The sequence below is a fragment of the Leptodactylus fuscus genome, chromosome 1, assembly GCF_031893055.1.
Source record: "Leptodactylus fuscus isolate aLepFus1 chromosome 1, aLepFus1.hap2, whole genome shotgun sequence".
Classification (NCBI taxonomy): Eukaryota; Metazoa; Chordata; class Amphibia; order Anura; family Leptodactylidae; genus Leptodactylus; species Leptodactylus fuscus.
The window spans coordinates 66,777,229-66,792,118 of record NC_134265.1 but is presented as its reverse complement, the minus strand read 5'-3'; the positions used below and the strand labels follow the sequence as shown (position 1 = coordinate 66,792,118).

Genomic DNA, 14,890 nt, shown 5'->3' with positions numbered 1-14,890 from the left:
ATTTCATTTTAATAATTTGTTCAGTATGATGAAATATCAAGAGGTGCAGCAACTACTTCTAGTAACTTCTGAATATAACATACATGAACTTATCAAAAGCATAGATTATCTAAAATGTAAAAAAAGAAAAAACATATAAATACAAGTTTGGTTATTACTACTGTTTTTATAAATGTTACTTTATTTTGCAGGCATGGCACTAGATGTGCAGGAGAAGTCGCAATGGTTGCAAACAACAATAAATGTGGAGTTGGAGTAGCTTATAATTCTAAAGTAGGAGGTAAAAGAAGAAACTGTGTTCATTTCTATGTTCCTATACTGTGTGGTTCAAAGCTATAGAGACATCGGTGTAAATGTAAAACAGTGGTCAGGAACACCTATCAATGGGCCCCTAATGTCCCGGGCCCCGTGGCAGCTGCTTTTGCTGCTACGACGGTAGTTACGCCACTGCTTGACACCACTGTATGGTACCGAGCCATTGAATGCACAGGACACGTCTTAGCAGCAGTATATCTGTACTACTATGTACTATGGTTTGGTATTTTTGCCAGAAACAAAGATAGGTTACAATGCATAGCAGTCAATATAAATGGAAAGAAATATGGTTATATACCATTCAAGTGTACGAACTATGTATTAATAGAAAAAAATGTGGGGAATTAGACCGTTGTAATTAAAATTTTCTTGCTTTATTCTCTGTAGATAATATTCAGCAAATGTTTATTTTAGGTATTCGTATGCTGGATGGGGTTGTGACTGATGCCATTGAAGCCAGTTCGATTGGGTTTAATCCGCAGCATGTGGACATTTATAGCGCCAGCTGGGGGCCAAATGATGATGGGAAAACTGTTGAAGGCCCTGGGAGACTGGCCCAGAAAGCCTTTGAGTATGGTATCCAACAGGTAAGATACTGAATAAACCACATATAATCTCCCAGATTATCAAATAAAGGAATTTTACTTGTACATTTATCGTTTTATCATGTTTACCAAAATATAATATTAAGGATCTATTTCTGGAAGGGGGTCTGCGGAGCTCAATAACAGGATATGTATGGTTTCTTCACAACAGCTCCACTCACTTCCATGAAGCTAGTGTATGTGCAGTGTTGTATCTTAGGTTACGTTCACATCTGTGTTTTAGGCAGATTCTGCTGAAAATCGACAGAAAGAAAAGTCCTGCCTGGTGTACTTTTCTCTCCTCTGATTTCAGTATAAAAACAGCAGAAACCCGACGGGCCTCAATATAATCTATGGGGTCCGCAAGTAACCACTGTTTTAGCGGAAGGGATGCCTGTCATTTGGGTACCCCAGGGGACTCAAACGAACAAGAGTCCGGCACAAGTGTGAACCTAGCCTTAGTCCCAACTCACCAGAAATACAAAATACATTTTCACCACCTTCTTTATCACCTCCTTACCTTGGATCCTAATTTGTCTCTTACAATTAAAAAAAAAAACAAAAAAAAAAAGAGAAATCTCTCCGTGTCTAAGAAGGTCCGCCATTTGTCCCCCTCTGTCACAATAGTGTCCTGTGTACAGAGACACTGCATTCATTTTCATTCCTACATTCATACAACAGTAGTTTGGGCTCATTGGGGAAAATTTACTAACCCACCCATGGTAATTCCATGTAGATGGGTGTAAATGTGGTATATCCTTGGCCTTGGAGCTTCTTAATAATCTTGCACCAGTCAGGGATATGATTAAGACTGCCATACAATGTGCCAGTATTGAGTACAGTGAACTTTATATATCAAATCAATAGAAATTGCTGTATAGAATTGTGAAAATGACATTTCGCTTCCATACAGATATCTCAGATTGGAATAACGTTTTAATGCATTTATGTCCTGAGTAAAATAAGCATAATGTTTTTAATGGCAATATTGTATTAGGATACGTTTTGTATGTAAGTTCCATATTGCCTCTAGTTGGAAAACTGAAATATTAAAAAAAAGAGAAATTGAGCTATATCTGGTTATGTCATTCAGAATTAACATCACAGAAATTTAAGAGACAAGTGGAAAGTAGAAAGAAAATGATGACATAAAAGTGGAGAGAATGAGGGCAAGATGACACAAAGACCTTTCTCTAAGACAGCTCCAAGAAAATAGAGGACAGCAGAATAGACTTCTGAAGTGAGAAATGTAAAAAGCACTTGGGCAGCTGGGTCACATTGTTTAATGTACTTCAGACAGATGGAAACACAAGGTCAGATCGGCACCGCATACAAGTACTTGTGGACTCTATATAGCAAATAGGAGAATACAGTATATACTGTACATAGGTTTGGTTTAATGTAATGCCATAGGCCTCCCTTGTCTTCTCTCAAAATACATGGACTTTACTTTGATGTATTTTCTCGTGTTTATTTGGAGTCAATCATATTCCAGCGCTAAGATCAGAGGGCATTACTAGCTAAAATCTACCTCTAGGTATAAGTCACCGACCGGTCATCTTGTAAAATATCTAAGACTATCCTATTCAACTTATTCTCATGGTCTAAATAGAAGTAACAAAGATTTCCAAAAACACTTGAATGGAAAATGTCTAAATATGCTGTTATTTGGAAAGGGGAATGTATCCCTAGATAACCATAGAGAATTATGGATAAGTGTAACATTAGCCGATTTTATCATATTTAGGCTAAGGCCCCACGGGCCATAAATGCTACAATCAACCGCAGCGGGAACGCATCGCGGTTCCTCCCACAGCACTTTGAACATAAAGTTCACAAAATTTTCCTCTGCGGACATTCTGTCACAATTATATCTACGGGAAAGCTGCCGGTGTTTCCGTAGATATAATTGACATGCTGCGATTTTCAAAACCGTGACGCATGTCCATGCTGTGATTTTTTTCCGCAAAGTGGGCATGGGATTTGCATTCTACTTTGCAAGTACTGTAAAATGCTGCAATTTTTCCTGCGGCGTTTCCCGCCTAAAGAGGACCTTTCTCCACCTCCACCAACTTTATCTCTTTAAATTTGTCAACAGGTTATGCTCCACTGATTCCTGCACAGTTGGAATTTGTTCTCTAGCCCCCACCATTCCTGAGCAACTAGTGCTGTTAGTTTCAGCACCTGATATGCTAATTACGCTCCTAACTGTCAGGAGGGCGGTCCCTGTTTGCCTGTTTTAACAGACCAACTGACAGTAGAAAGCCTAATCAGCATATTGGGTGTTGAAACTAAGGGCTTGTTCACACGGGGCAAAAAGGGGTGGATTCTGACGCCGAATCCAGCTCAGAATCCGCCCCCTCACAATAGAGGTCTATGTAGACCGCTAGATTCCTTTTTTTCCATGAGCTGGAACATACCGCTCACGGAAAAAAGGAATTTAGCGAGAAAAAGAAGCGAGCTGTCCTTTCTTCAGGCGGATTCCGCAGCTGAGTCAGCCCCGGCGTCCGCCTCGCGACAGCACCCTCCGGACTAGGCCCATTCATTTGAGCCTACTCCGGAGGGGGAAGCTGTGACTATCGGAAGCCACGACAGTCGTGGCAGGCGCATTTTGGTCTAATCAGGACCATAATGCGTGGCTGAACTAGCCCTAACAGCAATAATTACTCATGGTTAATGGTGGGGGCTACAGAAAAAAATTCAATTGAACCAAAATCAGTAGAGCATTACCTACTATGGAGTTAATGCAGAGTTGAAGCTGGTGAAGATGGGCATGGGTCCTGTCCATCCGTTGTCTCAGAGGTGTACAATGTTAGGGGATATGGATGTCATAGAGAGGCATTTCTCTTCCGACATCACCTTAAATGAGCCAGAATTAAGAATAGCTCCCATCCCTGGCAGACCCTGACCTCTCATGTACTATATGGAATTACATAGATTCGTTGCAGGCCTTAAATTGTAACATATTTGCAAAATTTCAAAAATCAAAAAGGATCCCAACCCTTTATTTAAACAGTTACCCAAATATTGTTATTGTAAAATAAAAACAACATCCTCTATATACTGGAGTTGCCCTTAGAAAATTATTAAAATAGTCTCAAATAAGTCAAACATCTTACCAAAATGCAGACCAACCTCCGCATGTGGCAGATTTATTCTCCAAACTGTAGATACTTTGCTTGATACTTTGGAACAAACAGAGGAAGAAAGCAAAGAAATAACTGGCAAAATGAACCATATAAAACCAGAGGGTGGGATATAGCGCTCAGAAAACAATAGGATGCCACCCCCTATTGACCCTCCAATATATAACTTTGCTTAGGCCTCAGTTCTAACCCCAAGTTTCACATTCATCATATTTCTCACACATTTCAGGGATAATATAAATAAATACCATATTTTTATTTTAGGATCTATTGTTAAAAACCAATTTACATGCGCTGGGTATGTGCAGTATGTTCTCAGTAGGTGGAGGTTCCCTATAAATGCCCTCTATACATGCATGTGTACGCAAGGTATTCTAGCATTTGTATAAGTTCAGTGTTTGCTATATTCATCTTCGGGACTCATGACTTATGTAAGATCCTGTTTGTGTGTCCTGAAGCCTTCAAGACATTGCAAATGTTTATGTCAAACAAGAAAATATAAACTTCTAAATTATAAAAAAAAAAAAAAAAAAAAAGAAAAGAAATACCAATGTTCATTAAAGCACAATATATTATGTATGAGATCACGTTATCCAGATACATGTAACATAACAGCATTTAATGTTTGCACTAAAGGGCCGAAATGGAAAAGGCTCCATCTATGTCTGGGCTTCTGGAAATGGTGGCCATCAAGGGGATAACTGCGACTGCGATGGATACACAGACAGTATCTACACCATCTCTATCAGCAGCGCCTCCCAGCAAGGGCGATCACCCTGGTACGCAGAGAAATGCTCCTCCACATTAGCTACAGCCTACAGCAGTGGGGACTACACAGATCAGAGAATTGTAAGTAAAACAGAAACAATATTTCCTATTGTGAGCAAATGGATAGGATCAAACATCCGGCTATTTTCCTGTTTAAAGATACAAGTTAGAACAAAATTAGAAAAACAGGTCTGTTTTATTCCAGAAGCAATATTATTGTCCATAATATCATAGCTTAGCCTTATTCAAGTGAATACCAGACACAGAACATGGACAGGAATGGGGTTGTGTCTGGAAAAAAACAGACATTTATTCTAATCTAATGCAAAACAATTAGTTTCTAATCTACACAAGATGATCCTGTATTAAAGGGAATGTGTCACCTATAGTTTTGTTTAGAAATTTAAACAGATACTGATTTTATATATACAGATAGATAGATAGATAGATAGATAGATAGATAGATAGATAGATAGATAGAGATAGCTAGATAGATAGATAGAAAATATTTCTCTACTACTATTACTACAGTATTTAACCTTGTTCCAAACTTCACAAAATATTTTTGTGACAACTTCTTCAATTAAGTGTTATGATGTCCTTTCACTAGGTCTCACATTTTATACCTATATATTAAAATATGTATTTTGTATTCTTTTCAGACTTAAATAAAATGATTTGTCACTAAATTGCTTTTTCTTTTGTCCAATGTTAGATAAGTGCAGATCTACATAACAGTTGTACTGAAACCCATACAGGCACCTCTGCCTCCGCTCCACTGGCTGCTGGAATCTTTGCTTTGGCTTTGGAACAAAAGTAAGGACAAAAATATCCCTCAACTCACAATACAATCTATAAAAGAAATGAAGAAATTACACTATTGTATGTCTCCTATATATTTAAAGGGAACCTGTAAGGTGAATTTAGGACAATAAACCACCAGCAGATCCTTATATACTGTTGGTTTCATATCCCAAATATCCCTATACTATTGCTGTGTGTACTCAGGTAAAGGGAAAAAAAGCTCTAATTCTAGCATAGAGATGTTCCCACCTGACTCATGTATTATTATTTACTTATCTTACTCATATAGCACCATTGTATTCTGCAGAGCTTTACAGGTATTGTAAGGGTCCATTCACATGAAGGAAAATGGTGAGGAATTTCAGTGCTACAAAAAAAAGCCTTCCAATAAATTCAATGGGAGGCATTTTTTCAGCGTCGAAATTCCTCACCATTTTCCTCCGTGTGAATGGACCCTTAGTCATTGTCCTATATAGGACTCACAATCTAAATTACAAATCACTATGTGTTTGAAGTGTAAAAGGAAACCAGTGGAATCCCACAGAGGATATACAAACTCCTTACAGATGTTGTCCATGGTCAGAATTGAAACTAAGACTAGACGAGAACCTAACTCTAGTGTTGCAAGGCTGCAATACCAACCACATCTCTAATGCTTGCACAGTTCTTTACTGAATCCATTGAAATCACTGAATCCATGAAATATCCTTAAGGACCTGCTGGTGGTTTAGTGTCCTAAAAACACCTGATGGGTTCCCTCTAAAATGACTCATGTTTCTCATCTAATAGATGTTAATTATCCTTTGTACTGGTGAATCATTGCATTTCATTGGGGTCACCCCTTCACCCTACCCTTTATCTAAATCATATTTGCATATTGGCATCTTTTATTTGAGAGGATCTCTCTTCTATCCAATTTTGTGTAGTGACCTCATAGAGGATTGCTTAGTTATTACATTTACAGTTCTCCCCTCCCCAGTACCACCATTATTATGTACATGCTAGTATGGCGTTTTCAGCTTCAGGTGAAGCTAGGGATGTCATCACATGTTAATAAAGCAGAATGCTGCTGTGATAGTCTCCAGAAGACTTTGGGTCTAACACATTTCTTTTCTTTTATTAGTCCTAATCTAACATGGAGAGATATGCAACACCTTGTGGTCTGGACAAGTGAATATGATCCATTAGCCAATAACCCTGGTTGGAAGAAGAACGGAGCAGGTCTCATGGTGAACAGTAGATTTGGATTTGGTTTGCTTAATGCTAAGGCACTTGTGGATTTAGCAGATCCTAAAACATGGAAAGGAGTTCCTGAGAAGAAAGAATGCATTGTTATAGACAGTAACTTCACACCAAGGTAAATTTAAGAATACTCCGTGATAAGGGGAGTGGTCATTAACTCAATGTCCATAATTTGCAGACCACCGTGTGGTGTGGGTCAGTGTGCTATCCGTGCTGACCCACACCGCTGACCCATTCTTTTCACACGACTGTGATTTACATGGTCCCAGTCTGGGCCACATTAGATATAACAGATTCTATCTCTGTCCTATTTTGTGGCCCGTGCTTCTGTGGCTCCCATTCATTTAATGACATCCCTGTGTCCCCTGTGTGCAGCCCGTTTTTTATTTTTCACGTCCGGTCATCTGCAACCGGGCTTAGTCATGCTTGAATCTACAAATCTCTGGGCAGCCACATTAATACCACTGTAAACATGTATCCTAGGGAGTATGTATAGTGTAATCTCAAAGTCTCACAAAAGAGGCCATTCACTTTAGCCCCTTCCCGCTACATATTTAATTTTTTTATTTTTCTCCCCGCCTTCCCAAAACCATATAACTTTTATTTTTCCATTCACATAACCTTGATAGGGCTTAATTTTTGCAGTACAAATATTGCAATGATACCAATTAATATAGTGTACATTGAGAAGCTGGAAAAAAAACCTCAGAAATTGTCCGACTTTCTTATGGGTTTCATTTTTACGACATTTACTGGGCAGCCAAAATGACATGTTATCTACAGTATATTCATTGGCTCGGCTCGATTATGGTAATACAATATTTATGTAGTTTTTGTTTCATTTGAAAAAAACTCTTGGCGTCACCATATTCTGACACTTAACTTTTTTATATTTTTATATAAGAGGCTACATAAGGAATATTTTTTATATACTTTTTCTATACAACTTTGAGTCTCATATTTTAATTGCTTTTTATTAAAAAATTTTTATGGGAAATAAAATGGAAAAAAAAACCTGAAGTTTTACCAGCTCAGGGCCAAATAAGAATTGGATATAGAGCGTATAGAGGCTTGAGGAACATGCCCTATGCAGTCATATAATGACCAAAATAGTGTTATTCCTTATGTACATACAAAGCAGCTTATGAACATCAAAAAAACCAAGCCTAAATAACAAATTTCCTAGAATCAAATCAATAATATAGAAAAAGGAAAACAGCCAAACAAAATCAAAAGATAATAAAAAATATAGTAAATTTATTAAGAAATAATCACAAATATTAACAAATTAATAAAAACAATCCACTACGGCAGGGCAGAACCACATATAAATACATTTGGAGTCAAATAGTATAAGTCACATACAATAGACTTATAAATGAATAGACTAATAAATATTAGTACCAATACATAGCGTCATGGTCAAAACCTTTGTGCTTTTGGAAATTGTACCATGTCAATTATACCTATATAAACACCAGCGGTTTCCCTATAGGTATAATTGAAGAGGAAACCTCTGTAAACTTTCTGTGAGAAAAATCTACAGGAAAATCCGCAATGCATTGTCGCCGTGGTTTTTCTCACTGCTTTTTTGCTGCGGAACGCTATGTGGGACGCCTTAGAGACATTTTTGTACACTGTCAGATCTAATAGGGTATCTATGAAATAATCACCAGTTGCATAATGTATGTGTTAAACATAAGATTATTTAGAAACATGTTTGGCAGAATTTTCTATGCCATTATTCATTTACATTCATTCATTATTAGTTTATCATTATGAATTCGCAATCTGGAACTAAATGTCAAGTCAAACAAAGTCAAACGAAGATGATTTATCTTTATACTTAGATTCCCATAATTCCATGTCATGGAGTAAATCAATGTCATGAAGGTTTGCAACATGTTATTAGTCTACAAGGCTTACATTAAGTAGTTGGCACTAAGAAAATGTGATCAATGGAGCGCAAAATGGTTATGAGTACAATGAAGATAGTAATAGAACACTTCATCATCTACTTACTACACAAGATCTTCCTCCCACTAATCTGAAGCCCTTGTAACATGTGACAAATTACGGTATATAACAATCCTTAATTCACTTTACTAGAACTTGTTACTCCTCATGGCTGACAGTGGATCCTCTTCATATTCTTCTCAACCACAATCTCTGCTCTTTCCGGCTATAACAAGATCTGATTGCCACAGAAAATATGAAATATGAATGAACAAGGGTTAACATCTGTTACTTATAGGTTCAGGTTCAAGTTGAGAAACAGGTTTTCTTGAAATAAAGTCATATATGCTTTTCCCACAGTACAGAACACATTTGTATATCAACACACACATGCTCCATAAACTTACATTGTTAAGTGAAGTGAACCCCAGGACATCTTTTTGTACATTTGTACATGGAGTATACGTCATTGATGTATTCAGAGGTACAGCTATAGAGAATGTAAGGGTAACAGTTGTTCTAAGGCCTTTGTATCTGAAGGGGCCCAAAGTCATAAGAAGACACCAGTATTATAAATTTCTCTGTAGGTGAAGGATTCTGTTACTGATTTTGCATTTTGGTCCAGAAATCCTAAGTTATGTCTTGGCTGTATGGTTTATGCAGGCAGAATTTACAAGCATAGGATATGACTAATGGAAAATTGTTGACTTGATTTTAAAGGGGTTTTTTTGGCCCAAATTCATTATTTCCACAGGATAGGTCTTCAGTATCTAATGTGTGGGAGACGGCCCAAGGATCCTCAGTCCAACACTGTTTATTATTACTCATATTTTGTACAATTCCTGTAGGTCTTTCAGTTTGTCATACTTGTAATTCCATGTTTATCCAATATAGGAAATACATCCCTAATAGAATCCTTATTATTTTAGGCTTTTAAGATCAGAAGATGAAATTACGATTGAAATTCCCACAAAAGCTTGTGAAGGACAAGACAATCATATCAAGTCTCTAGAGCACCTGCAGCTGGAGACTACTATAGAGTACACACGCCGGGGGGATCTTCATATAACAATAACCTCACCATCAGGTAAGTCACAAAGCATGGATGGGTGTATAGCAGTATGGAACATGTACGGAAATTGTGATGGCTAGATCTTGTCAAATTTGACTTTCTGTAGGTTGGTGTACACTCAGGGCCTGGACAAGATATTTTGGTGGCCTAGGCAGAAAAGGCTAATTGTGCCCCTGACAATCAGATGCACCCCTGCCCAGGTCCCCTTGCACGCCTGGTACATTACGTTTAAGAGTCACATCCAGTTTAAAACTGAGTCTCATTCTAATACAATACACTTTGCTGTACATCTTGGGGATAAAGGGTCTCGGACTCTCACACACTGATATTCCTCACCTGTCCTAAGAATAGGACATCAATATTCTTGCCCCTTTAAATATTTCCATCTTTTTTCCTTACCGATTCTTTGCTGCTCCACCACTATCCCTGCTGCCTGCTTGTTTTTTCATAGTATCATTAAGAACAATATCACATAACCACAGCATAGCATGTAGGAGCGACATGGGCGAGCAATATGTGCAATATGTGCATTTTAAGACTCCATAGTCTTATTTGTCTGTCTCACTTTTACATAGTATTCGTAAATCTGCTACATGACCTCCAATTATTAACTAAATGTTAGTGGTCAAGTATAGGTCTAACCATGTATTTCATGGTTCAGAATATCCTCTGCTACTGTGTGTTCCCACCACTCCTCTCTGCCATCTCAAGTCACGCACTGTACAGACTATCAGTCTCCCCCAGGGGTCCCACATTCTGCCTCAGGAGATGCTCTGCAATGAACAGCTCCCATCACCATATAAAAGGGAGTCTATCGGCAAGAAAATCGGTATCACATTAATGATAGTACCTTGTATGGTGGCTCTACACTTTCCAAATATGTGTTTCTTATTCGGACCACATTTTCATGAAATCGGAGCTCCAATGCAGAATAAGAAAGAAATCTATGGAAAGTGTAGAATGAGTCTTACAAGGTACTGCCATCAGTTTGATACCAGTTTTTCAGATAATAGACTACCGTGAATAATATATAAAGCAATGAATTAACAACTAATATAAGTGACCTCCTCCTTTTGGGTATGCCTGACATCCATCAGTACTCATGCAAACATGTCTGTGCTGTATAACCCATGTCAGAAAACTGGTGTGAGTTATAATAAATATGTCAGGTCTAGGTGTCTTTGTCTCCTTTACCCTGCACCATCTGCATTTGTGAAAAGTGGTGAGCAAGGCACAGAATGGAGATGTGGCGTATGTGCTTTTTCAAAGATGAACAGACTATTGATCTATGAGCAGGGATATACAGTAGTTATAGGGGTTAGGAGGAGGAAGTCCTACCTGGACCCTGGTGCATGAAGGGGCCCAAATAGCTCTACTACATAGAGTGTTGGCCAAAAGTATTGGCACCCCTGCAATTCTGTCAGATAATACTCATTTTCTTCCAGAAAATGATTGCAAGCACAAACTCTTTGGTATTAATATCTTCATTTATTTTGCTAGCAATGAAAAAACACGAAAGAGAATGAAAAAAAGTCAAATCATTGATCATTTTACACAAAACTCCAAAAATGGGCCGGACAAAAGTATTGGCACCCTCAGAGGCCATGGGTCTTCCATCAGGACAATGACCCAAAACACAACTCAAAAAACACTAGAAAATGGTTTGAGAGAAAGCACTGGAGACTTCTAAAGTGACCAGCAATGAGTCCAGACCTGAATCCCATAGAACACCTGTGGAGAGATCTCCTGATGGCAGTTTGGAGAAGGCACCATTCACATCTCAGGGACAACCTGGAGCAGTTTGCCAAAGAAGAATGGTCTAAAATTCCAGCAGAGCCTTGTAAGAAACTCATTGATGGTTACCGGAAGCGGTTGTTCGCAGTTATTTTGTCTAACGGTTGTGCTACCAGGTATTAGGATGAGGGTGCCAATACTTTTGTACGGCTCATTTTTGGAGTTTTGTGTAAAATGATCAATGATTTGACTTTTTTTTCATTCTCTTTTGTGTTTTTTCATTGCAAGCAAAATAAATGAAGATATTAATACCAAAGAGTTTGTGCTTGCAATCATTTTCTGGAAGAAACAGTATTATCTGACAAAATTGCAGGGGTGCCAATAGTTTTGGCCAACACTGTATGTATTATAAATGAGGCATAGATGGTTAGCTACTAGATTATTTTCATTGGGGCCCAGGAATGATACTTATTTTGCCATGATATTCTCTAGGATGGGAATCTTCTGTCTGTGAAGAAGATTTAATGAGTCCGCCTAATGGATGACTTGTATCTAACCATGTGTAATTGTAATGCACAGACATGAACAACTGTAGATGTTACCTGAATGAATACATATTACATAGAAGAAAGGATCTAATAATGGTTGTTATTATATTCAGGAACCAAAACTGTTCTTCTGACTAAAAGAGAGAGAGATACATCTACTAATGGCTTCAAAAACTGGGACTTTATGTCTGTCCATACATGGGGGGAGGACCCAGCGGGAACATGGACTGTCAAAATCACTGATATGGTAAGAAGTATAAAAATGTAGTATAATCATCAGGAATTGTTCCCTATGGGCAATGATACATTGTCTACCATTACTAAGTGTTGTGTTTCAATCCTTATCATAATTTAATATGTCAGCCAAAAAAGGTAATATACATTTTTTTTTTACTACAATATAGTCTGGAAGAAAGGAAAATGAAGGAAGAATTGTTAGTTGGAAGCTGATTCTGCACGGAACATCGTCCCCTCCAGATCACATGACTAATCCTAGGGTGTACACGTCTTACAATGTTGTCCAGAATGACCGAAGAGGTGCAGAGAAAATGGTAAATGTTAAGGTAGGTGCTCACTGTGTAGGAGTAGTCATATGAAATAAGTAATTGCTTATTGCCTTCTTTTAGTGATAACATCCATAATTTAGCTTTGGATAAAGTATAATGCAGTCTGCCAGTAACTTATGTATAAAGGATGAGAATATCAGTTTGGAATACCTCAAGTGAATGGAGTAGTGGTCATGCCTAAATAATCCAATCAGTCTATAAGGGACTGGTGACCATCCACACACAGGTCAATTTTCTACACACTGGAGGAAATCTGTGACAATGCGGCACATCTACAGCCCAGTCCTTTTCTTGCCCAAAAGATGTGCGCCATCAACCCTGGTCTGTGCCTCACTTGCCACTTTTCCCAAATGTGGACGGAGCAAGGTAGAGATGGAAACCATGATGGAGACACGTCGGCTTGACATATTTATTATAATTCCAACGTTAGATTTCAGGCATGGGTTATACAAGAATTCAGTCATTTGTTGTAGGCTACCATCTGGTGCACAGTCTTGCACCTGAATTATTAAGAGGGATTGAATAGAAGTACACATGCATGACCACTGCTCCAAATGAGGTATGTAGGACCCCTGTTCCTGTGATTGGTGGTGGTCCAAATGGTATTAACCATATTGTTCCTGAGATAGTTCCATTTTTTCTGACTCCGTAATCAATAAAAGTATAATCCTCAAGTTACAGTAATAAAAAAATCACCAAGTTTTACAATAGGACCCTATAATACCTGTGTACAACCCTTGATCAGTAATGAATGAACAGTGTTAGATTGTGCAATAGCGCCCCCAAGTGTGAGTTTAGAACAATAACCCATGCCTTATATTCTTTTAGGAATCCAGTGAGGAAAAGAATGCCACAGAAAATCCAACGGCTTCTCCAGAGAGTGATGACCTGGAGGAAGAGGCGAGATCAGAAGCAATGCTGCGGCTTCTGAAGAACGCCTTCGATAGAGAGGGAGCTGCATATGCACAGGAACAGACTGAAATTCCTAAGAATCATTATTACTATGCTCTGGATCAAATAAGCAAACAGCCAGATGTGAAGAACAGCTTATACAATGACTATATTGATCGATTCTATAAAAAGTTATACAAGCATAGAGATGACCGTCTATTGCAAGCTCTTATGAATATTGTAGAGAAGGAGTCGTAGATTTTATTATGCTTTTTAATGTTGGAATCATGCCTCCACCCATTATATTTTGATCTTCGCAAACCTAAATTTACATGAAATTGCCAAAATGAACACTGTAAATATACTGTATGTATTGCAGGAAGGATTCAGATAGACAGATAAAGTGTCAAACCTTGAAATAGTCACTGAGAAAATCCAAATTGTTTAATTTATCAAATTAGGTTTTTTTTTTTCTGGAAACTAATTTATTCAGAATGATCATAATGATTTATGCTAGGTTCGCACTTACACTCCGGTTTCCATTTGTGGGTTCCGCTTGGGGACCCCACAAAAGGAAACCTAATCCGCTTAATAAAGTGGTAACCCATGGAAACCCGTGGACTATAATGGGGTCCGCCTGGTTTCTGCCCAAAAAAAGGTGGAAAAATGAGGAAAGAAAAGTCCTACTTGCAGCATTTTTAAAGCAGATTTGGGGACGGAAACCCTAATGGAAACAGGGCGCTGGTCTGAACCTAGCCTTAGTCTGTAACTCAGGGCTCGTTCACATCTGCGTCCGGGACTCCGTTCTGCAGGTTTGCGTTTCCTACCCAAAACTGGGCAGGAGACGGAAACCTGCCGACATCTTTTCAAACCCATTAATTTGAATGGTTTGAAGATAAAGAACAGAGAACAGCACCGAGCTGCATATAGTGAAGTACCGTATGGATAAATGGGCGGGAAAGTGAAAAAAGCTTCTCACCTTTAGGAGGTTGTGCGTACAACCATTAGATATAGCTTTGAACCACTTCAAGATGGGGGGGTTCCGCCCCAGGTCATGAGACGGCAGGATCCGTACCACCTTTGGTGTCGAGTGATATCACGAAGGACCGGGAATTACAGAGGATCACCGCGCTCAACCGATTGCCAAATGGATAAACTTTATTTTCGTAAAAAGCATACACTACGCGTTTCTTGCTGAGTGCCCTTTCTCAAGTGTATAGGCTGTGTAATACAAAAGTAAAAATACAAAACATACAAATCAAAT

The 14,890-nt window shown here is 38.4% G+C and overlaps 1 protein-coding gene across 1 annotated transcript in view; it reads left to right on the top strand.

The window, feature by feature from the left end:
• PCSK1 (proprotein convertase subtilisin/kexin type 1) overlaps positions 1 to 14,675 on the top strand; it is a 38,440-nt gene extending 23,765 nt beyond the window's left edge. Inside the window, exons 6-14 of the mRNA XM_075271899.1 lie at positions 192 to 280; positions 730 to 902; positions 4,682 to 4,894; positions 5,529 to 5,629; positions 6,741 to 6,974; positions 9,745 to 9,902; positions 12,283 to 12,416; positions 12,574 to 12,732; positions 13,564 to 14,675. Of these exons, the coding sequence (XP_075128000.1) occupies positions 192 to 280; positions 730 to 902; positions 4,682 to 4,894; positions 5,529 to 5,629; positions 6,741 to 6,974; positions 9,745 to 9,902; positions 12,283 to 12,416; positions 12,574 to 12,732; positions 13,564 to 13,884 (1,582 nt within the window). The 3' untranslated portion in view covers positions 13,885 to 14,675. The remainder of the gene's footprint in view (positions 1 to 191; positions 281 to 729; positions 903 to 4,681; positions 4,895 to 5,528; positions 5,630 to 6,740; positions 6,975 to 9,744; positions 9,903 to 12,282; positions 12,417 to 12,573; positions 12,733 to 13,563) is intronic.
• Positions 14,676 to 14,890: the final 215 nt, after the last annotated feature.